The sequence below is a fragment of the Sturnus vulgaris genome, chromosome 21 (assembly GCF_052056855.1).
Source record: "Sturnus vulgaris isolate bStuVul1 chromosome 21, bStuVul1.hap1, whole genome shotgun sequence".
NCBI lineage: Eukaryota > Metazoa > Chordata > Aves > Passeriformes > Sturnidae > Sturnus > Sturnus vulgaris.
The window spans coordinates 1,241,292-1,263,221 of NC_142263.1; the positions used below are offsets into that span (position 1 = coordinate 1,241,292).

The 21,930-nt window shown below is 48.2% G+C and overlaps 1 protein-coding gene across 1 annotated transcript; it reads left to right on the forward strand.

The window, feature by feature from the left end:
* Window positions 1–5,786: 5,786 nt before the first annotated feature.
* Window positions 5,787–20,833, forward strand: HEATR6 (HEAT repeat containing 6). The gene is made up of 20 exons (XM_014881217.2): window positions 5,787–5,988; window positions 6,595–6,702; window positions 7,076–7,216; window positions 8,309–8,424; window positions 8,797–8,911; window positions 9,117–9,218; window positions 9,507–9,644; window positions 10,453–10,736; window positions 11,029–11,206; window positions 11,478–11,684; window positions 12,326–12,425; window positions 12,610–12,971; window positions 13,798–13,920; window positions 14,419–14,505; window positions 15,255–15,389; window positions 16,435–16,557; window positions 17,544–17,668; window positions 18,697–18,793; window positions 19,198–19,402; window positions 19,827–20,833. The coding sequence occupies exons 1-20, from the start codon at window positions 5,794–5,796 to the stop codon at window positions 20,375–20,377; spliced, it is 3,492 nt and encodes a 1,163-aa protein (XP_014736703.2). The 5' UTR covers window positions 5,787–5,793; the 3' UTR covers window positions 20,378–20,833.
* The last annotated feature ends 1,097 nt before the right edge of the window (window positions 20,834–21,930 follow it).

Sequence of the window (21,930 nt, forward strand, 5' to 3'; positions counted from 1 at the left end):
CCTTTGTTCCCTTCCTTGCTCACGCCTCTCCTGTGATTTATGGCCTTTGCAGAGCAGCCTGGCTGCAGTTCTGCTGCTTGTCCAGACCCCTGGGCTCCGTGCCCTCGCTCCCAGCCTGGGGCAGGGAGCTCTTGGGGAGTGCTCCGACCCCCCTGCATTCGGGCCCCCTTGCATTTAACCATGTGCGTGGCCTTTTCTTTCACCTCCTTCCAGCCTGGCTGTGAATGAAGTGCTTTCAGGGGGAGGAGATTGTTGGGAGCCCAGCTCTGCCTGTGCATTGGTAGCAGCCCATAAAAGCATCCCAGGAATTCGCCTCGGCGGCCCTGTGCGGGGTGAGCCACTGAAAGACGCCCTTTGTTCCTGCAGCCCAGTCCCACACACCCTCACGGCTGGAATCTGCAGAGCTGGATGTGTGCTCCCACTGCCTGCCACGCTGCACTCAGAGCCTCGGGAAGAGCTTTTCCCACGTCTTACCCCGGCCAGGGTGAGCAGGGCACTGGGGAAAGGCTTCCCTGGGCTTCACTGGCAGGTGGAGCCAGGCATGAATGATCCCAGCCTCAGCCCCGTGCTGCCTGAGCTGAGTCAGAGGGACGGAAATCCCTTCTCTCAGGGCTCCCTCTCCCCGCGGGGGTTGACGATGGGTTTGGGGTGTGATTCCTGCTGCCTGCCCGGCTGTGGAGCTGCTCCATGAGGGGAAGGCTGGGGGCTGACACGGAGCCAGGCCGGGCCTCACTGCAGCCTGCACACAGCCAGGCTGGCACCCGGCCCAGAACATGGCTCTGGAAAAATAGAAATGCCTTTGTTGTTGTTGAGGAAAGCCCAGAACGCTCCGACAAGGACACAACCTCTTCCTAAAGCTGGGTTTCAAAGCCCTAATTTCTCTGAGAGTTCAAAATGACCTGGCCAAAAACATCTGTTCCTCCGTGGGTCAGCCCAGCTGGAGGAAACCCTGACCCACATTGCAAGGGCTCCCTCTGAAACCACAGCTTGCAGGAGGACCGAGGGATGGCACCCATGCAGCCCCTTCCAGAAGAGTGCCCACCCAGGGGAGCCCCTGGAGCTTTCCTGTGCTGTCATTAGAGAAGAAAAGCTTTGGGTGACTCAGCAAGCGGGTGCTTGGACACTGCCTCTGTCCTCAGCAAGACTGACACATGCAGTTCAGGCAGAGCCTGGGCTGGCTAAAGACACCGTGGTACTTAAATATTTTAGAGAAAATCATTAAGCAATTAAATCTGGTGGATCTCACATAGTAGAAAAAGCAGCTTGAAGCCTGTGCAGTAAACAGGGCAACGCTTCCTGCTCGTTTGGGATGTCTTCTTGGAGTCTTAACTACAATCCCTGCTTCAAAATAACTATAATTATCTCTTAATTGCCATTATTGTTTAACATTTTTAGCATTTGCAAGTGCAAACTGTTACAGTTTTCCGTGCAGATACAATCAGTAGCCAGGGCTCACAATGAAAGCAATTAAAATCCTGTGATTATCACAAGGCTGCGTGTCTCTACACCAGCTTCAATCTGCATCACTTGCCAAGATGTAGGCTAGAAACTCAGACAAATTTAGCATTTATTTAGTAACCCAGCAAAGCTACTACCTTTTGCTGCCTCCAGTGATTTGCATCTATGGCACTTTTTGGAAGGACAGGAGCAGGGAGGGGAGGGGAAAGAAAGCAGTTTCTAGAATACATCCCGGGAGAATATACAGCAAGAAAAATTATGCACATGAATTATGCATCTGAATTATGATTTCACTCCTATTTTTGTCCAGATTAGCTCATGTTTGGTGTGCATCCCTGGCAGGGTGCTAGCAGAGTGTGCTCCAGCTCCCAGCAGGTCTCTGCAGCTCTGGGTCCTGTGGTCCCTGCTCTGCTGGCAGCTGCTTCCCAAGGGCTCACGGAGCTTCCTGGGGATCCAGACCCCCAGTAACAATGGCAGCCCCTGCTCCCGTCCCCCTCACAGGCTGGGCAAATCGTTTTTCTGTGTTAATTGAATGCCTTTCTTCTGTAAACACACAACGGATGAGAACAGATTTGGGTGTAAACGAAAAAAGCAGGTCTGTGCTATTTTGTACAGAGGGGGAGGTGTTTGGAGGCTGTGCTGCCACCAGCCAGGCTTCAACGGTGTCCCCCAGGTCCCCAACATCTCCTGGGGAAGGCACACATGGAAACGTCTTGGCCTCTGCCAGCTCTGGGGAGATAAGCCCAGCAGAGAAGTGCAAGGGGAAGGCAGTTGCAGGGCTTCCAAAAATCTCACCAGAAGCAACTGCAATCCCAGCACACAGTCAAGTAAACCCAGCAGTCTTTCCAGGAAAAAACTGCTTTGCAATCCTTAGCCACTTTCCCAGGAGGGCTGGTGACCCCAGGCCATGGATGTTTCCATCTGTAAGGAATTTCAGTGGCCCTCATTGCAGGAGGGAATTATCCTCACTGGCCAAGTCAGCAGGGCACCTGCACCCAGGTGTGGGGGCCAGGTTGGGGTGGGTGTGAGCACAGGGCACCTTTCTCTGATGGGGCCATGTGGGGAGGCTTGAGGGGCTGTGAATGTTCCCTGGCTGGGTTCTTCCCTCACCAAACTTTGTGTTCCATCTCTGCTGCTGCCTTGGATTAACATCCCTGACATCCCAGCAGTTGTTTGCATGAGAAAATGAGATTAGGAAAGTATTTCAAGTATTTGTGTCTGTTGTTCAGTGGCAAACAAGGCTGGAGCCAGTGCTGTTTGTCCTGTCAGCTGGCCCAAAGCTTGGGAAAACAGCCAGGAAGGCAGTGGGAGACACCCAGCTAAGCACCAGGGGCTGAATTTACACATACCTTTGGAGAGTGGGAAATGTGGAGCTGGTGCAGGCAGAGGCACTGGGTGAATCCCCTTGCCAGGGATGGGCTACCTGCATGTGCACCTTTGTGGGTACCCCTGGGGCTCCCTGGGATACCTCAGAGGATTGGGATTTTTCTACATTCAAGTGTTTCCCATCTGCTTTGAAATGCTGCTGGTAGGAAGTGAAAAGTCAGTGAAAAATTTGGGCAGTCACAGAAAAGAGGAGCAAAGGCAGAATTAAGGGGAACAGGCATCTTAGAAAGCCTGGGCTTGAAACCCTTGAATTTGCCCTGCTGAGATTTGGACCAGTCGTGTTCCCAGAGTGAACTCTCCAGTTTGGCTTTTGGAAAAAGGACACAGCTGGTGAGGGAGAGAGGCAAGGAAGATGCCAGGGGGGGCTGCAGCAGCTCCAGGTCACCGTGTTTTCAGGCTCAGCAGGACCCTGCCACATCCTGGAGCTCTCCTGTGGCTCCTCTTCAGTTTGGCTTCCCCGTGGCAGCTGTCACTATCCCTGCATTTTCAAACCACCTGCCTGAATTCCAAGGAAGTCATCCATATATTTAACAGGAATATCAATCTCCAGGAGCTCCAGGGGACCCTGAGATCAGAGCAGCTAATGCAGGGATTCTGCTGAGCTGTGGTTACCCCATCAGAGCTGGAATTCCTCTTGGATAGGGTGTGTGCTGGGGCTGCAGGGAGCTGGGGGGTTGTTTAAGCTTCCCCTGGTCCTTCTGGGGCTCAGGTGTCCCAGGGTGGGCCCCCATCCCCATCCCAGCTACTGGGATCCAGCCCAGGCATGCAGCTCAGGGAAGACACTTTCTCCACATTTTTAAGCCGGAAGTGGCTCCTGAAATCAATAGAAAAGGAGATTCCTCTGCAGCCTAGGGAACCACCCTGTCCACATTCTTCCCTGAGGCCTTCAAAGGAGCTGAGGAATTTAATTCCCACTAATTTGCTTTGAAAACACCAACTTCAAATTGTAATTACAGCCTGGTGTCTTACTGTGGAGGGAAGACCCCAGCAGACTGCAGCTTCCTTGCTTCCCTAAGACATCAGTTTTGATGATTTATTAAGACTTACATTTTTAACAATATGATGTTGGTTAATGTTGGAAGATGTTCCTACAATTAATGAAAATTTCATAGACTGACTGGAGAAGAAAGAGACCATTTTAAGTCCCCTACCAGATGGCCTAGACCAGCTGCTCACTTTTTTCTTTGAACTGCGATTCTAATGACTTCTCTGTCCTTTGAAGTCTGCTTAGAGCTGCTGAACCAGATGGATTTGCATGATAGTAGCAGTGCACGTTTAACAGTGGAGGACTTGTGCTATTTTCCCTCCTGGCCACTGCTGAATGCTTCAGCTGGGGGATTTGGAGGGGTGAGTAAACCCGGAATATTGCCAAGCACTGGCAAAATGTGCCTTGGTGTAACATCACTGGCTTCAGTGGAGTTACTCCCCAAATCCACAATGTCCTTACCCTGCTCTCAGCTGGTTTTCTTGCTTTACAACCCATGGCACACTGTCAGTCTTGGATTTACTGGGGCCTCATAAAGCAGGGGCTGCTGTCAGAATGCACATTTCAGCACCATTAAAGAAAAAAAAAAAAGAGGAAAAGAAGAAAGAGCTTTAAATATATATTAAGAAGTTTTAAAAATTATAAATCACAAAATGGTGATGAAACAAAACTGAAAAAGGTACCTGAGTGTGGTTTTGGTAGGAATTTATGCAGAGTAGAGAAGCTGGGGAGGCAACACTGACATTCCTAGGTTTGAAATCTCAAATCAATAGTGAAGGTGGCCACATCACTTTCTCACACTGCCTCCCAGAGCACTCACAGGATCTCAGGCAGCTGCTCTCCCTGGAGCAATGTCCGGGCTGGGCTTGCACAGAGCTCTCTGAAATCTCTCAGGACTCTGATGATCCATCCAACTCAGGATATTCTGTCATTCTATGGAGATCATCCCTGCACAATAACAACATGCCTGGGGCTGTCTCTGTGCTATGTTTTCCTGTGCCTGCCTCAGAGGCCTTTAGGGATTTTTGAGGAACAAACAGCACAGGATAAATGGAACGATAAAGGGAAGAAGCAGAGCAATTACCCAGAACCAGCCAGCCCAGGGCACAGAAGGACACCAAGGCCACAGCACTGGTGGCACAGAACGTACTTTTCTTCCTCAAGGTGGTCAGTGTGACAAGGAGGGTGAAGCAGAGGTAAGGCTTTGCCTGGATGTGACGTGGAAGGAAAAGGCACCGTGTCCTGGTCCTGGAGCCCTGCTGTTCCTTCCCAGGTGATGCCAGGTGTTGGCAGCAGTCCATGTGCAGCAAGGCAGGAGCACTTGGCTGAGTCCTGCTCCACTGAGTGTCCCCATCAACCAGGGCTCTCCAGGCTGCTCTCCCCGGACCCCGTTCAATTTGATGTTCCCATCAGTGAGATGTTAATGCTGGTGAGCTGCAGAACCCATCTGCATCAATGACCTCAAGGGGAGCAGGTTCCTGTTCACAACCGCTGCTCCCAGTGTTCCCAGTGCCGTGTGATGTGTCTGGCCAGAGCTGGGACAGGGGCATGGCACAGGAGCAGCCTGTTACTGCACAGCAACCCTGGCTTTGGGTTACAGCCACCTCATCCTCCACACTGGGACATCTTCAGACTGGACACCGGGAAAACTTCTTCATGGAACAGCTTGTGCAGCCCTGGGGGGGATTTAAAAGCCACGTGGATGTGGCACTTGGGGACAAGGCTCAGTGACACCTTTGCAGCGCCGGGTCGCTCTCCAGGAGCATTCCCACCCTGGGTGACTACCGTTGGACACTCGCTGCTGTCCCAACCTCCCACAGGCGGGCGGGCACCGCCACCTGCCGCGGGCCCCGCGGGCCTTGCCCGGCCCTGCCCTCAGCGCTCAGCCCGGCCCGCCCGGCCACCGTAGCCAACCCGGAAGGGCTGCGGTTGCCATGGCGGCGGGGCGGGGCGGAGCGCGGGCCATGGCGGCGGCGGCGGCGGGGCCGGGAGAGCCGGTGGAGCCGGGGCCGGCCGGGTCGCTGCGGCGCTGCCTGGCGCGGCTCGGTGCTCTACAGGCCAGGTCCGATAGCGGCCGCCGAACGGAGCTGCACCTGCTCTTCGATCAACTCATCTCGGAGAGCTGCGGGCCCGAACCCGCGGCCGCGCCCGGCCCGCAGGTACCGCGGGGATGGGGCACCGGCACGGGGGTGAGGGGGGCACCCGGGATGTGTCCATATGAAGATGAGGAGGAGGCGTGCTCGGCCGCGGGTGTGCCCGTCCCGGAGCGCACATGTCGGGGGTTTGTCCCCCTGTGCCACCCCCGTTTGTCCCCGCAGGAGCCCCGAGGGTTCCACCCCTCGTTCTGCCCACACCTTCCACATTTCTCTGCCCACACCCGGGCCCTTCTCCGGCTCCTTGGTGACTCTGGGCTCTGCTGCCCTGTGCAGATGTGGTGGGTGACACCGATAGGTGGGACTGTGGGCCTCGGCAATTTTCATAGTTTGATGTTGGAAAAACAGGGAATTTTTAAGCCTTAAAGCAAGCCATTCAAAGCTGAGCACTCTAGATGAGCAGCATGGATGCTGCTCGATTGGCAACATACAGTACTCCATTATTAACTGGTTTGTCTTCATTTTATTTCCAAAGCAGGCTTATTTTGCACTTTGGAACTAATTTATTTTTGGACAGTGCTTTTTGTTCCGTGATCTAACATGGTATTTTTCTTCAGCCATTATTATTGTCTCTGTAGTCCCTAAATAATAAACTGTGGCTTTCTCTTCCAGGATGTTTGTGCTGTGCTTGTCCAAGGCTGTCAGTTGGTTCCCCTTGATCAGGAACATCTCGTCAGCAAAGTGTGTCAGCTTATCCATCACTTACTCAACAGGTATCAGGTAGGAAGAGTTTTGCCATGTCCCTCCTGTCCCTCAATAAGCCAGTGTAACTCTGCCTTTTCCCAGGGCTGTGGAGCCAATCTTCAGGCAGAGTTTCCTGGATTTTCACTGTGTTATTTATTTTTGGGTATCTCTGATCTGGTTCTAGCATGATTCCTCATAAAACCAGCTATCATTCAGAAGTGATTCACCATGGGAAATAGTCTTGGTTTTAGGCCACTTGTACAGATTTATTCGTTTCTTGTCAGGTGTGTTCTCTTCTGGTGTGTGATTTTTAACAGCCAGATCACCTGAATCTGTGACCAGTTTCTCTGAGTTTATTGACTGCAGCTGTACGAGATGATGTTTATTTTGACCTTTTCTGTTGCAACAGGTGATGGTTGATGAGCAGAATTTGAATTTCCTTCTCTCCTATTGCATCTCTGCTCTGAGGCAGTGCAGCTCCTGGACACATGTTGAAATTCTGCAAGCCTTAGCAGCTCTTGTTTACAATAATGGGCCTAAATGTCAGAAGGTGAGTTTACAAACAGAGAAAGTAACAACAAAAATATTTGCACCACGCTGTTTCTACTTTATTTTTTTTCCTGAGAGAAAAAATAAGAAAGTTCTCAAATTGCATTACCTTTCATGCTAAGATTAGATCCCGTTTAAATAATAGCTGATATTTATGGGGAAGTTGAATTTCAGTTGTATTTATTAATAATTATTATTCTCACGTGGAATACTCTGTACCTGCAGGCTGCAGCTGTAGAGATCACCATTAAATAAGGGCACAGGCTTAGCCTGCAGACCAACCATCCTGTGCCTCAATCAGGAAGACCACAGGGAGCTTCAAATTGCACAGAACTCCCCAAGCTGCATAGAGGATGCTGAAATGCATCCTGTAACCAGATCAGGGCTCCAGCTCCGTGCCATTTCAAAGCAGAGGCTCTCAGGTGTCAAATCCTGTGTGAAGCTCCTTGTTGCTGCAGCTGACAGTGTTTGAAATGCTGAATCCTCCTGCTGTCACCAGCTCGTGGCAGCTTGCAAAGCAGTCTCTGCTGTTGGGCTGAGCATGGAGTGGTGATGCTCACAGTTTGGGAGCTGCCAGCTTGTGTGGGCTTGTAGCCCGTGTAGTGACAGCAGTTTGGTGCTGCAGTTGTTCCTAGCTTAGCTTCATGTCTGGGAAGAGAGCCTAAACTGGGACTCAGCTGAGCTGTGCTTAACTCTGTCCTTTCTTGATACAAAATGAGAGGACTTAAGGAATTAAGATTTTCATGCTGTTTTAAATAAATCTGAAGTTTCTGGAATCTGAAATTGCAGCTGAGAATTTTTAGGGTTTGTTTTACTTCTCGTATCATGCTTTGGTTTTTGGTTAGTAATAAATTCAACTAATTTCACTAAGTCACATTTGCTTTGCCCATGATGTTTATCAGTGAGTGACCTCTCCTTGTCCTTGTCTCAACTCCTGAACCTTTATATTTTCTCTCCTCTGCCCATCTGAGGAGCAATTTTGGTGTCACCTGATGTCCAGCCACCTCCTCTGATGTTTACCCCCCAAACACAGGACCCAGGAGGCTGAGGGAGGAGCACTGACCCCTAATGACTTTTGGTGGTTTGTTTTCAGTATCTCCCAGAGCTGCTGGGCAAGGCTGGGCTCCTGCTGCAGTTCAGTGACCCTGGGCAGCCAGATGTGGAGCTCAGGAGAGCAGCTGTGCGCAGCATGGCAAACCTGTGTCTCAGGTGTGTACAAACCTTTCCAGGGGGGTTAGAAAGTGTACATGTGCCAGCACAGGGCCAGCCAGGTGTAGGTGTATGAATTTGAAATGCAGAGCTTTAGTGTTCCAGGGTATCTGTGCATAAAACCATAAACTCTCAGTCTTGCAGAAATAATGTTGCAGGGAGTAGTTTAGGGAAGGAATAAAAAGCTGTTGTTCTGTTTGGTTCTTCATGCAGAAGGTTTCCTTTTGTCCTCTCTTTGGTAGAGCCGGCCCCTTTCAATCAGCCATCCATCCAGCTGGGCTAACAGAGGGCTTGGGTGGGACTTTGTGTAACTTTATGAACCTGTGCACAGACTGTAAAGCAACCTCATGTCTCCTCCTGCTCTAATTTTAGTGTCCCTGGACAGCCATACCTGGATGAGTCCTACAGAAGTGTCTGTTTTCAAACTTTCCTAAGTGTTCTGCAGTCTTCAAAAACCTCTGATGTGGATGACATCACTTTTTGCATGGTGAGTGTGAGTCTAATTGTCTAAAATACTCTAATTAGGAGATTGTGCTGCTGGAATATGTGGAATTAAGATTTTGCTTTAATAGTTTATAATTTATCATATTACTGTCCCAGTTGAGCAGAACTGTCATTGCCTAGAAAGTTACTTGAAAGATGTGAACCTGCAGCATTTTGAGAAGGAAAAGTAAGTAATTTTTTGTTTTCAGTTACTGCAAAGTGCACTGAAAGGTGTCCAGTCACTTCTCAACGGTGGGAAGATGAAACTGATGCAAACTGACCAAATTGGAGCTCTTCTGGCAGTGTTAAAGGTAAATCCTTAAATCCACCTGGAGGTTCCAGGTGCTGTTAAGTGGGAAACTGTAGAAGATGAGCAAGAGGGAGTAGAGAAGCCTGAGAGGGGGCAAATGGAATGTGAGATATTAAAGAAAAATATCTTGAGTTTCTCTCACAGCATCTTCACTGCACTTCCCACTCCAGAATGTGAGAGGAGGATGGGAGCCTTGGGGTTTTTTGGGGGAAGGAGCACAGCTGAAAATGGGTGAATTCACCCAAGTGAGCAACAGTACAGGACTGTAACATTTGTGTTCCTGTTGCAGAAATGCATGTTCCATGGGCTGCCAGGACTGAGCATAGAGGTGCCCACAGCCCTGTACCCTGCTCCTTTACCTCAGTATGATAAGAGGTCACCTGTCAAGCAGGAGCAGTCTGAACCAGCCACCTCTAAGCAGACAGGGGTAAGTTGGGCTGCTCCTGATTCTCCAGGCTGTTTGTTGTGGTTGTGGTACATTTAATTCTTTGCTTCAAAGGTGATGATTATAAATTCTGCTCTGAGTAAAATTGCTTTGGGAACTCAGGTGACACGAACAAATCGCTCTGCAGGGCTTGGCTTTCCTCAGCTAAGCTCTGTGCTACAATTATTCATCCATAGCCTGGAATTCTTGGCCTCTAGGCACGGGATTGATGCGTGCAAACTTGCCAAAGCTTTTGATTTTATAAGTCACGTTTTCTTTCCTAACACTTGCACAATTGTTTGACTCTTTCTTGGGGAAGTCAAGTTCATTTAAGACTGATTTCTTGCCCCATCTGTTCTGCTTAATCCTTCTGCAGGTTATTTTTTAAACCTGTAAATACTTTGGATTACTGATTATCTGAAAGACATTAGAGAAAATAAAGTTATCTAGTCATGTTGACTTGTTTCTTTTTAGGTGCTGGAAAGAAAGGATAGTTCGTGTTCCCTACAGAAATATTTAGTGTTGTTTTTTAATCACTTTTGTGTGAAATAAGATTTTTAGCTAAAAGTTTCCTTGGATATATTTTGCTTTACTAATGAAGAAGCTACAGCTTAGTTTTTGAGGCTATTCAGTTATAAACTGTTTACTTAGGTGTTACTGAAAATTGGTGGCTGTTACTGCTAATAAGCAGAATTTAAGAACTCAGATACTAAAGAGTGCCTTTTTCTATGTGTAGACTATTGCTGAGACATGTAACTGCATGTATGTATTTGTTAAGCATTGACAAAGAAAAATAATTTTTTTTTCTTAGACCCGAAGAAAAAAGTGCAAAGGGAAACAAAAGAAGGGAGAATTTGGGGAAGAAGGAAGAGAAGATTCAGGGGATGCAGGAAATGAGTCAGTGCTGGGAGCAGCCATGCTGAAATTGCACTTGGGAGATGTGCAGAGCAGCCCTTGCCCGGATCCTCGGCCCCGTGTGTCGGATGTGTGTGCTGGGAAGGATCCCCTGTCCTCACATCCCACGGGCTGGAAACGCATCAGCAGCAGCGAGTCAGAATATTCTGACACTGAAGGTGGAATACAGAGCAAAGTGAGGTGATTGTTGTGCACACAAACATAGAAACACGGGGTGCATAAAACACTTCCACGCCATCTTTTGTTCTTAATCAAAACTGCTGAGGAAATTACTTTCCCTTTTGATTTATGAGATGATACAAGGAAATTGGAAGGCAGTAATTTGTGTTGGTTTAGAAGTAAATTGGTTCTTCCTTTTCCTGTTCTTGGTCTAAAAGATTTCCTCTCACAGCCAGCCACTAATACACATGAAAGAGGTGGAGTCCATCCCTTGTCCCTGCTGTTTTCATTAATCTTTTTGTTTGTGTTTAAGGTCTTACCAAGCCAATGTTCGCCAAGGGGCTCTGGCCTGTTTTCTCTCCACTATAAAGTCAATAGAAAAGAGAGTTCTTTATGGCTACTGGTCAGCATTTGTTCCTGATGCCCCTGGTATTGGCAGCCCCCAGTCTGTGTCCCTGATGACTATTGCTCTAAAGGACCCTTCTCCAAAGGTGAGGCACTTCTGAATACAAAAATTTTTCTGTTTTCCCTATTAATCTTAGGAGTTGTCTTTCCTGGCCTTCAGTAAGTATTTGGCTGCTGACCAAGAAATAGGAAGCATTGGCTAAGGAAACAAAGGATTGGTTCTGTATTGCTTAAAGTTATGAAAAAGGATAGTTGGAGTTGAATTTTCACTTTCTAGAGAAGATTTCATACATTTTAAAATTGTCCACTTTCTCAAATGAGGTATTAAAAGGTATCACAAATATTTTATCATTTCAGACACGTGCCTGTGCTCTTCAAGTCCTCTCAGCCTTCCTGGAAGGTTCTAAGCAATTCCTCTCCGTGGCTGAAGATGCCAATGACCACAAGAGAGCTTTTACTCCCTTCTCTGTCACCATTGCTTCCAGCATCCGGGAGCTGCACCGCTGCCTGCTGCTGGCCCTGGTGGCAGAGTCCTCCTCCCAGACACTGACACAGATTGTCAAGGTACCTGCACTGCAAATGTGCTCCCAGGGGCTGACACTGCTCTCTGCATTGAGACCTGCAGAAAGATTGCACAGAATTGCTGTTGAGGAGTGAGGGGGTGGTGAGAAAACAGACCTTTGTCATCTCACAAGATTTCATTGAGTGAGCCATCCTAAAGAATCATGGAATCACAGAATGGTTTGGATTGGAAGGCACCTGAAAGATCACCTTATTTCAATCCTCTGCTGTGGACAAGGACACCTCCCACTAGACCAGGTTCCTCAGAGTTCCATCCAGAGCCTTGAGATTTTTTTTCAGCACAATTCTCTTTTTTTTCAGCATTTTTCGGTCATTTTGGAGCTCAATGAACCTATAAAATGATTCTGTAGACTCACATTGACTTTTAAACTGGAATCCAAATTGACAAGTCCTTTCATAGACTATCAAAATTCCTTGGTCTTTATGCCACATCACAATAGTTAAATCCTTGTTCTTAGGAGCTAAGTTTGTATCCAGTGTTCACACAGCAGATAATTGGGGTGGTTATTTTTTCAGGTGCCCTCAGATAATGAGCTGCCTGAGTGACCTAAATTACAAATGTAAAAACAAACCTGTTGGAGGCCAGGCTGACATTGTAACCAGCACCTTTCTCTGTGTTTCAGTGCCTTGCAAACCTGGTTTCCAATGCACCCTACAGCCGATTGAAACCTGGGCTGCTTACCAGGGTGTGGAACCAGATCAAGCCCTACATCTCTCACAAAGGTTTGCATTCTCTCTCAGTTATATTCCTCCTCTGTGCTCCATAAATTCATAATTCAATAGCAGTGGGGGTTTATATGTTATAATCTGCCTTGTCTGAAAACTGCTGATGGAGGATGCTGGGCCATCAGTGAGGTTCTAATGAAGCATTTTCTGCTTTTTCTTCTCCCCCCATTGCCTCTTGCAGATGTTAACGTTCGAGTTTCCAGCCTCACATTATTGGGGGCAGTAGTTTCTGTCCAGGCACCTTTGCCAGAGGTGCAGCTGCTTCTGCAGCAGCCCAGCTCCTCAGGGCTAAACAGCAGCGGCAGCACAACCCCTGGGCGCTTCAGCTCCTGCGAGCAGTGGAGGAAAGCACTGCCCTGGGCAGGGGAAAGCCCTCTGGACAATCCTGCAGGGTGTGGCCCTGCAGAGCCCTGCTGGCTGCTGCGTCTGTGCGTCTCCATCATCGTCCTGCCCAGGGAGGATTCCTGCTCCGACAGCGACCCCGCCTTCCCGTCCTTGTCCAGTGTCTACGAGCCGTGTCCCCTGCGCCTGGAGGCCCTGCAGGTGGGAGGGGTGCACGGGGAGCCTGGCCCACATCCAGCTGCCTCCTTCGGTTCTGGGTTCCCTTTGCTCTCTGCTTTCTCAGGGAGGTTCAGGCTGAGGCATTTGCTGCTGCTGTGACTCAAAGAGAAATGTTTTGATTCCATGGCCACAGCATGACTGCAAACCTGCTGCAGCAAGTTCATCTGCCTGTGATTTTTTATCTTCAGTATTTTTTTCAGAATTATTTGGGGGTGTGTGCTGGCAGACTGTGAGTCTTCCACTCCTCCATACAGAATCCAAATTAAAATTCTGGTGGGAAACAGTGGGAAAGAGCCCAGCAGTCAGAGAACAGTCTGCAAGGAGCTATGGAGTGACTCAAGGAGTACCTGTGGATGCTGAGGCTTGGCTTTGTTTTAATTCATGTAGCCACAGCAAAGAGTGAGATTTTGTAATATGCATCTCAAGAAGTCTCACTGTTTTTCTGGACCAGTGAATATTTGTTAAATCCAGATTCACAGAAGGCAGCACCAATGTTACAGGAGGTCCAGAATGTCTTGCTCTTAGTTTTTTTGGCTACAGGAGCCCTCACTTACAGTAAATAATTCATGGTCTTGCTACCTGATAGTGCCTTTGTGGCTCCTTTTTGAACAAGATAATGGAACAGGGAGGCTTTTAATCAGCTCTATTATTCCAGAAGTTGTGCTGCAAGGTGTATCTGTTACATCAGAGTTCAGTATATGGTGCCAGGGTTGATTTGCCCATTAACATCATTTCAATGTGTAGTTGGGGTATTTTGGGTAAACAGAAGGAAGAAATGCTGAATGGAATTTCTTTTGTCTGTGTTTAGGTGTTGGCTCTTCTTGTGAAAGGTTATTTCCCTATGGCTCAGAGCTATTTCCTAGAACTTGGAGAAGTGGCTTGCAGATGCATGGAAGAGATGGATCCATCCATCCAGCTTCATGGAGCCAAAGTAAGAGCAGGAGGACACATGTTGTTTAACAAGTCAGTTTTATCTGTCTGTGTGCTTTGCAAATGCAGATGAGTGGTGATGAATATTCAGAGCATCTGTGTGATGCAGTACCCTGACACTTGGAGAAATGCATCTTCAGCTTCCAGTCTTGAAGTCTCAGCAGAATTTCATTGCTCTGCTGAGTCACCAGGAAGCTTGGGAAGTGCAAGGATACAACACTGGTCCTTCCCTGGCTGAGCATCAGCTGGTGCAAGGACTGGACTCTGTGACCCAAAGATTTCCTCTTTGTGAAGTAGTTTGTTATTCTGTGCTAGCTGGAGACTTTATGTAGGAAAGGCTTTTCCTCTAATTTCAGTGCAGGGACAGAACAGTCCAAACCAGTACTGAGTCTTTTATTTTTGTTCCCTGGGTGAGTAGATGCAGTCCTAGGTGAAGGTTCTGTAGTTCAATGGTCCTTGAATCATTCCTCATTAAAACCTTGCTTTTTGTTCTGTGTAGCTTCTGGAGGAGCTGGGCACGGGTGTCCTGCAGCAGCACAAACCTGATTCCCCCACTGCCCCTGAGCAGAGGGTGCCTGTCAGCGTGGTAAGTGTGAGATTGCACCTCTCTGAGCTCTTCCCTGGATCTGCAAAGTCACTGGCACAGACAAATAATTGCAGGGAAGCAGGAAGGACTCAGACTGCAGCCTCATGGATGCCAGCATGGACAGTTTCTGGAGACTTCCTGCAGTAATCTGGCAGTTGTTCTTGTCTGTAGACACGTGTTGGGTTTTATTTCTTTTACATGATGTTAAAATCCTCTCCTCTTCACAACTCTTGCAGCCTGCTGTAGCTCAGAGAGCTGGAAGAGCAGCACTGATTTTGTGTCTGTCATTACTGCTGCATAAAACTTTTAGAATTTTGGTGAATTTGCATTGTTGAAGAGCCAGCCTACATTTTCTGGCTGGTCACAAGTCCAGAGAGAGTTGCCAGAACTACAATATATGTGAATTTAGAAAAATTCATTGGCTGTTCGGCTGTTTGCAGAAGCTGAGTAATACAGGCTTGTTTAAGTCTTCCTTCTGTGAACAGAAGACAAGCTTAAAAATTTCTTTGGCTCATGCTAAATTTAGAGCCTACAAGACAGGAAATGTGTTCAGTAGCATCAGGTTCCTGTTGTTTGCTATGAATGTAAATTGTCAGGCAAATGAAAACACTCAGCTGTGTGGATTCAGGAGTGGGATTACAACTCTATTTAATGCAGTTTAAATTTCAAGGTATGATGATGATCTTTAAGACAAGAACTTAGGCTTAATTGCTGATTTAAAAAGATAAACCTGGCTGCTTCTCCTGCAGGTTGTGACGTTCTGGACAATGATGTTGAATGGTCCTTTGCCTGGCACTCTGCAGAACTCCCCCCACGCCACTCTCCAGACAAGTGCCTGTGATGCCCTGTCCTCTATCTTACCAGAGGCTTTCAGCCTCCTGCAGGTAGGAGAACACACCTTTAAATGTGCTGCTTTTACCTTTTGACACTTTGTCCTTGTCCACCAGATTACAGTAGTGTACAGCCTTTTAAAACTTACAGGGAGAAAGTAAAGAAACCTTCCCAAAATTTTTTCCCCCCTCATTCTGAACATTGTGACTGTTGAAACCTGGGAAGGGCAATGTGGGGAGTAATTAGCCTGTCAGAACAATTAAAGTGTGGGTCACAGCAGCTGTTTGGCCCTGCCATGAATAGCCAGCCTTGGCAATGATGCACAGGAGATGGAGAACAAGAATTTCATGGCATGAGGGAGGGCTGAGGGATTGTTATTCTGCTGATTAATTCTTTGAAGAGCCAGCTGAGCCAACAGCCAGGGCCTGATGTTGTGCACCCATTTGCATGTGTGTTTTTTCCCCTTGCAACATGAAATATGCTTTTAAACATGAAAGCCTTGGCAGTGGATCTCCCCTGCATTGTGCAGTTCCTTCTGTGTCACTGTGCCCTTGCTGGGGAGTGCTCTGCCAGATCTCATTTGCCCAGGAATTGCTGGTCCAGCAGTATCTCTGGAATTCTCCAAGTACAGCATGTACTTCATCCCCCTGTACTTTGATCCCATCCTCTCTCCTGTCCCTGTGGCCGAGTAGGGTCAAGTCAGTGCCCACTCTGACCTTTTGTCACGGGCTGGTGAACTGACAACCTGCCCAGGCTGAGCTCCCCTGCCTGCCTGGCCTGGCTAATGAGGGGCAGGGAGGGAAGGAAGGCAGGAGCAGCTCATCCTCTCTTGTGTTGGCTCTGATGGGCCATTCCTTCTGCTTTGGATGAGAGTTAATGCTTTGATTTCCTTCCTGGTCTTACCTGACAGCAGTGAGATTCTGTGTGCTGTGTGCATTCTGTTTCCTGGCTGGGCTCCTCAAACACTTCTCACTTGATCCTTGAGCATGCTCTGAGTGGGAGCTCCTTCAGACACAGGGTCCTTTAGGGAATTTGTGTCCCCCTGTGGGACAGAGCTCTCCTCAGCTCCCCTGCTGCCACTGCTGCTCCTCTTTGCAGGGTGACCAGCAGATCCTGTGTGTCACGTTGCTGCTTGGCCTGAACCACAGTGAGAATCCCCTGGTGAAAGCTGCTGCTGCCCGTGCCCTGGGAGTCTACATCCTCTTCCCGTGCCTCAGGCAGGTCAGAGCCAGCCCATTCCCTTCTTCTCAGCCACTTTATAATGAACCATAACGTGTGGAACATGGATTTGTTTGAAATTAATTCACTTTTATACTTCTATTTACTTAAATCTGCTAATACTGTAGCACATTTATTGTTTTCCTTACTGGCTCCAGACCTGCTCTTGCCTTTTGTGTGAGAGCAGAATCAATGCAGCTTTAAGGGAGGTGCAGCAGAAATGAGAGGAAAAGGAGAGAGGTCAGGATCTTCCCAGGCTCTCAGGGATGGAAGCTGGAGTGGTTAGGTTGGCACAGAGGAGCTGCAAGAGGTGAGGGGGAGCTGGGATGAAGGATTTTGTGATTGCAATGAGGTTTTAATATGAAGCCTTCAGTTTTGCTTAAAACTAAGAAAAAAAGCTTATTTGTAGAAAAAAAAAAAAGCTGTTTTTTCTACAAATATCATCTTAGCTTGGCTGAGCTGGAAGATTAGTTTTTACAATGTAACCTTTAAGTGAATTTTTTTAATAAAAAAATATGCAGTAGCTGACTTTGGAGTTTAATTCCAAAATATTTTGAAAGAAAATCCTTTACCACAGGCACATGTAATGTGCCACAGAAGAGAAGATTAGACAGGCAGCTCAACAGGGAGTTTGGAGAAGCAATTACTTTAAGAGTGGGATTTGATGAGTATAAGGTTGGCAGTCCATGTAATTATGTTAAAATCCAAAGTAACTAAACCACTGATGGAATTAAATAATCTGTTGAAGTTTTTCAGCAACAGCTACCCAAGAGTGGTGGACTTGGTCAGCATTCAGGCTTGGACTGTTAATTAAAGGTCAGGCAAAGCTGCAGAGAGCACCATAAGCTCATTAAAAGGTATCACCTAGAAAAGTAAATGAACAGAGCTGTCTCTCTCTCATTTTTTCTGGAAAAACCAGAGTGTATTACTAAGGAAATCACCTGTGTTTGGAGAACTTTGTAACTTTGCAGCAGTTTTTGCTTTGACAGGATGTGATGTTTGTGGCAGACACAGCAAATGCCATTCTGAATTCCCTCCATGACAAGTCTCCCAACGTCCGTGCCAAGGCAGCCTGGTCCCTGGGCAACCTCACAGACACCCTGATCATCAACATGTAGGTGACACACCCTGCCCTGGGTGACACCCCTGTCCCTGTCCCCAGGTGTCACACAGACCACACTCATGGTCTGCAAGAGGACAAGTCTGCCAGGGCTCCAGGCTGGACATGAGGAGGAATTTCCCTATGGAAAAAGTGGTCAGGCATTGGAAGGGGCTGCCCAGGGAGGTTTGGAGTCCAAGGAATGACTGGATGTGACACTCAGTGCTCTGGGCTGGGGACAAGGTTGGGATAAGGCACAACTTGGACTCAATGCTCTGGATGAGCTTTTCCAACCAAAGTGATTCTGTGATACTTAACATCAGAAAAAGCTGAATTTTGGCTTGGATCTTTCTTTTTAAGCACTGTGTCTGCCAGTGTGTGACACTCTTTAAGCTTCCTGTATCCATCTGGGAACACCTTCCACGAGCCCAGCTTGCTCCAAGCCCTGTCCAGCCTGGCCTTGGACACTTCCAGGAATGGGGCAGCCACAGCTTTTCTGGGCACCCTCACATGGATCAGGTTTTTATCTAATATCTGCTCTAAACCTACTCAGTTTGAAGCCATTCCCCCTTGTCCTGTCACTCTAAGGAGAGACTCTTTAAAACTTTTCACTTTTCTATTTCTTGTGTGTTGCTTGGCGTAATTACATGGTTCCTTTACTTTCAACATAGCACAGAAGTAAAATTAATAAATATTTAACCCTTCCTCAAGCCAGACACTGAGGGAAGCCCAACCTACTGTTACATTTTTAACAGGAAAATAGTTATCATATATTCCTGCTACAGAATTACAGAATTACCCCTGAGCAATTCCTTGCCCTCTGTTTTTTATTACAGATTTAACCATTGCTAACCAGCTTTCTTGCATTGATAGTTTGGTTTTAAATTAATAAACATAGTGGTCACATGTAGAAAGGTCTGCCTTATATATCAGCCTTCTAAAGAGTGAAGGTTGTTTGTTCATGGGCCTTGATAAAGGATGGTATCACATCTTTGGGGATGGAGCAGCTGAGCTGGGTGTTCACAGGGTGCCTCTCCTGCCAGGGAAACCATGGGACAAAGCTTCCAGGAGGAACTTTCTGATCTCCTGCTGCTGAAATTGCTGCGATCTGCAACAGAAGCATCCAAGGATAGAGACAAGGTAAGGCTGAGGGGAGGGAGGGTGGAGTTGGTGTAGTTAACTCCTACATTTTAAAAAGGAAAGGAAAAAGGCACCTTTTTTTTTTTTTTTTTAAAGTCTCTTTGCCCCAGTGTTTGAGGGGAGCTGCAGCTCACATCCTCCCCTGGTGTTCAGAGGTTTCCTGTGGTGTTTGAATTGCAGGGAATTTGACTTGCAGGGCTTTTTTGACTGGGCTTTTCTACAGTGCAGGGGGTTTTGGTTTGGTCTGTGGCCATTTGCAGAGAATGATCTTTGTGGTGGCATTTAGGAAGGCACAGTGTGATTCCAGCCGTGCTCCTTGCTGTCTGAGACAATTTCACAGCAGGCTGCAAATCAAACCTACCAACAACCCAAAAACTGGAGAGGTTTTTTTTTTTGTGTTGCAGGTCAAGAGCAACGCTGTCCGTGCCCTTGGGAACGTGCTCCATTTCCTGCAGCCCTGCCACGTGGCCAACCCCAGGTTCGGGGAGGCCATTGAGGAGTCCCTGCAGGCCCTGATTGCCACCGTGGGCAGCGAGGCCACCATGAAGGTGCGCTGGAACGCCTGCTACGCCCTGGGGAACGTCTTCAAGAACCCTGCCCTGCCTCTGGGTGAGAGCCTGCTCCCCTGCCTGGGGCTGATCACATCATCTCTGCTGCCAGTGGGGTGCAGAAAAAAAGGGGGAAGCCAACGAAGCTGAGTTCTGCTGTCACAGCTTTCCCCAGGGCTCTTCCCAGTGGAGCACTCAGCTCCTTGCAGTGCAGGTGTAACTGCTGTGTTCAGCTGGATCTGTCATGTAAGGAAAGAGTGTGAGGGTGGGATTATAGCTGTGAATAAATGCCAAATGTCCTCTCGTAAAACTTCAGGATATTAACTCTTTTAACTAATATTTCATTTTGTAACCCCCGATTCCCTCATTTAAACCACAACAAATTCAATAAATGTCAGCCCATTAAATATTCAAGAGACATTTATAGTTTTACATATTTTAGCTGATTAAAAAAGGGATTTTTTTTTTTGTTTCTTTTTTTTCAGGAGAGGCTCCTTGGGCCAGGCAAGCTTTCAGTGCCCTTTCCTCTGTAGTCAAATCCTGCAAGAACTTCAAAGTGCGAATCAAGTCAGCCGTGGCCCTGTCCATCCCCAGCAAGAGGGAATGCTACGGCTCCACGGAGCAGTTCTGCCAAATCTGGAGTGCCCTGGTGGTGGCCCTGCAGAGGAGCGAGGACACCGAGGACTTCCTGGAGTTCAAGTACAGCTCCAGCCTCAGGACCCAGATCTGCCGGGCTCTGCTGCACCTGCTGCAGCTGGCCAGGAGCACGGACCTGCCCCTCATCGGGAGGAGCCTCAGGGAGCACGGGGAGGCCATCAAACCCTTGGTGCTGCAGTACCTGAGGTCCTCGGGGGAGGAGAACGAAACGGGAGCACACACGGACTTGGGGGAGAGGGAGAGAGGAGTGCAGGGAGCCATCGAGCATCTCAGTGGCATAGAGAGAGAGCTGCAGGGCAAGGCCAAGGTGAGAGTGTCCCTGTACCTGGAGGATGTCCTGACAAACCACAGCAATGCCACAGAGCTGACAGAAGCTTGAAGGAAATGCCCATTTCAGTGACCAAAACTTCCACAGGGAGCACTGAACTCTGTTCTCTTGCACAGGACATCCAGAGGAAGAGTTTCCTGCTGCTGATATTATTTTATTTCAGACTTTATTAATAATGCCTCTAGGACTTCCTTTTTATATTATTATTATTATTTTTTACTGTTATGTTTGAGCTCTGCCGTTGCCCTCCCTGGGGCTGGTTTGTGCACTTTGCTGTCACCACTTGGAAAACAAACACCTTTTCCTCCTCTGTGTGTTTTATAAAGCTGCCTGTTCCCTCAGCTTATCTCAAAGCATTTTATTCCTATTGCTGCAGGATCCAGAATCATGTTTGTAAAGCAGGGGGCTGGAAGAATTTTGTTTTTCAGAGCACTGCAAATGTTGTCACTCTTGTGTTCCTGCAATAAACCCCAAAAGGCCAATATTTGAAGAATAGCTTAGAGCAAACACCCTTTACCTGTCTGTGTTCCTGTGTCATACACCTGGCCTATGCCTGCCTGCAGCCTCCACTCCTTCCTGTCTTCCAAAAAAATCAAAATTTCTTGTTTCTATGTGGATGGTACTGTGCTGCTGAAGCCAGAAAATTCAAAGTAGATTCTCCACGGCTGGAATTTTGGCACTGCAAGCACCTCTGTGGGAGGTGCAGTGATGTTCTAACAGCACCTGGATTAGTTTCTGGTTCTGGGCTCTGTCCCCTTCCATTCCTTCCTGCTGGTGTAACTTGCTCTGTGTTTGCTCTGTGCTTACTCTGCTGATAGCCAGGGGAGTGCTGAGCTCTCTGATGTTGCTGGGGACAAATCAGCACCTCCAGGAATGAGCAGGGCTCTGGGGCTCTCAGAGTTAAGTGCCTGCTGTCCTAACCCTGGGCTGGATGTTTGAACAGAGCTTAGGGCAAGCCCTGCCTGTCGTAAAACCTCTGGGGGATACAAAATTTATCTGCTTTGTTCTTCCACCACTGGTTTCAGCAGCCCTCAAATGCTGAGAGTATCCAAAACTTCCTGGAGTACTGGAGCCCTTTTTCAGGGGATGGATGGGGCCTGTTCTCTGCCAGGGATGATTTCTCCTGCTGTCCCAGCCCTGTGTGTGTGTGGTCAGGCTGGGAAACCCTGGGATGGAGCAGAGCTGAGCATCCCTGCTGGGCCCTGGCCTGTCTCTGCTTCAGGTGACACATTTGCACTTCAGCTTCACTTGCTCCTTTCCTCTCTGGCTGCTGCAGCTGTACCTGAACCAAGCCTGTGTTTCTCCACTGCCTTGGGCAGAAATCTGTCCCATAGCCCCTGAAAACACAACTTGGCCTGGATTTCTTTCCCAAAGTTGCTGACATCTCTAGAGCTGCCTCCATCCTGTACCAGCTGGACTGCTGTGGGATGTGGGAGCAGGGTGTACCTGAGCTGAGTGTGCTCCAGCAGCCCCATCCAATGTCAAGCTGTTCTCTGGATGGAGAAATCTCTGTTTTTATGCACCCCAGGGACCAGATGGGAGCTGCTGTTATTCCAACAGGGCATCACCCTTTGCCAACCCTCTGGGGACAAAGGGGTGTGCCC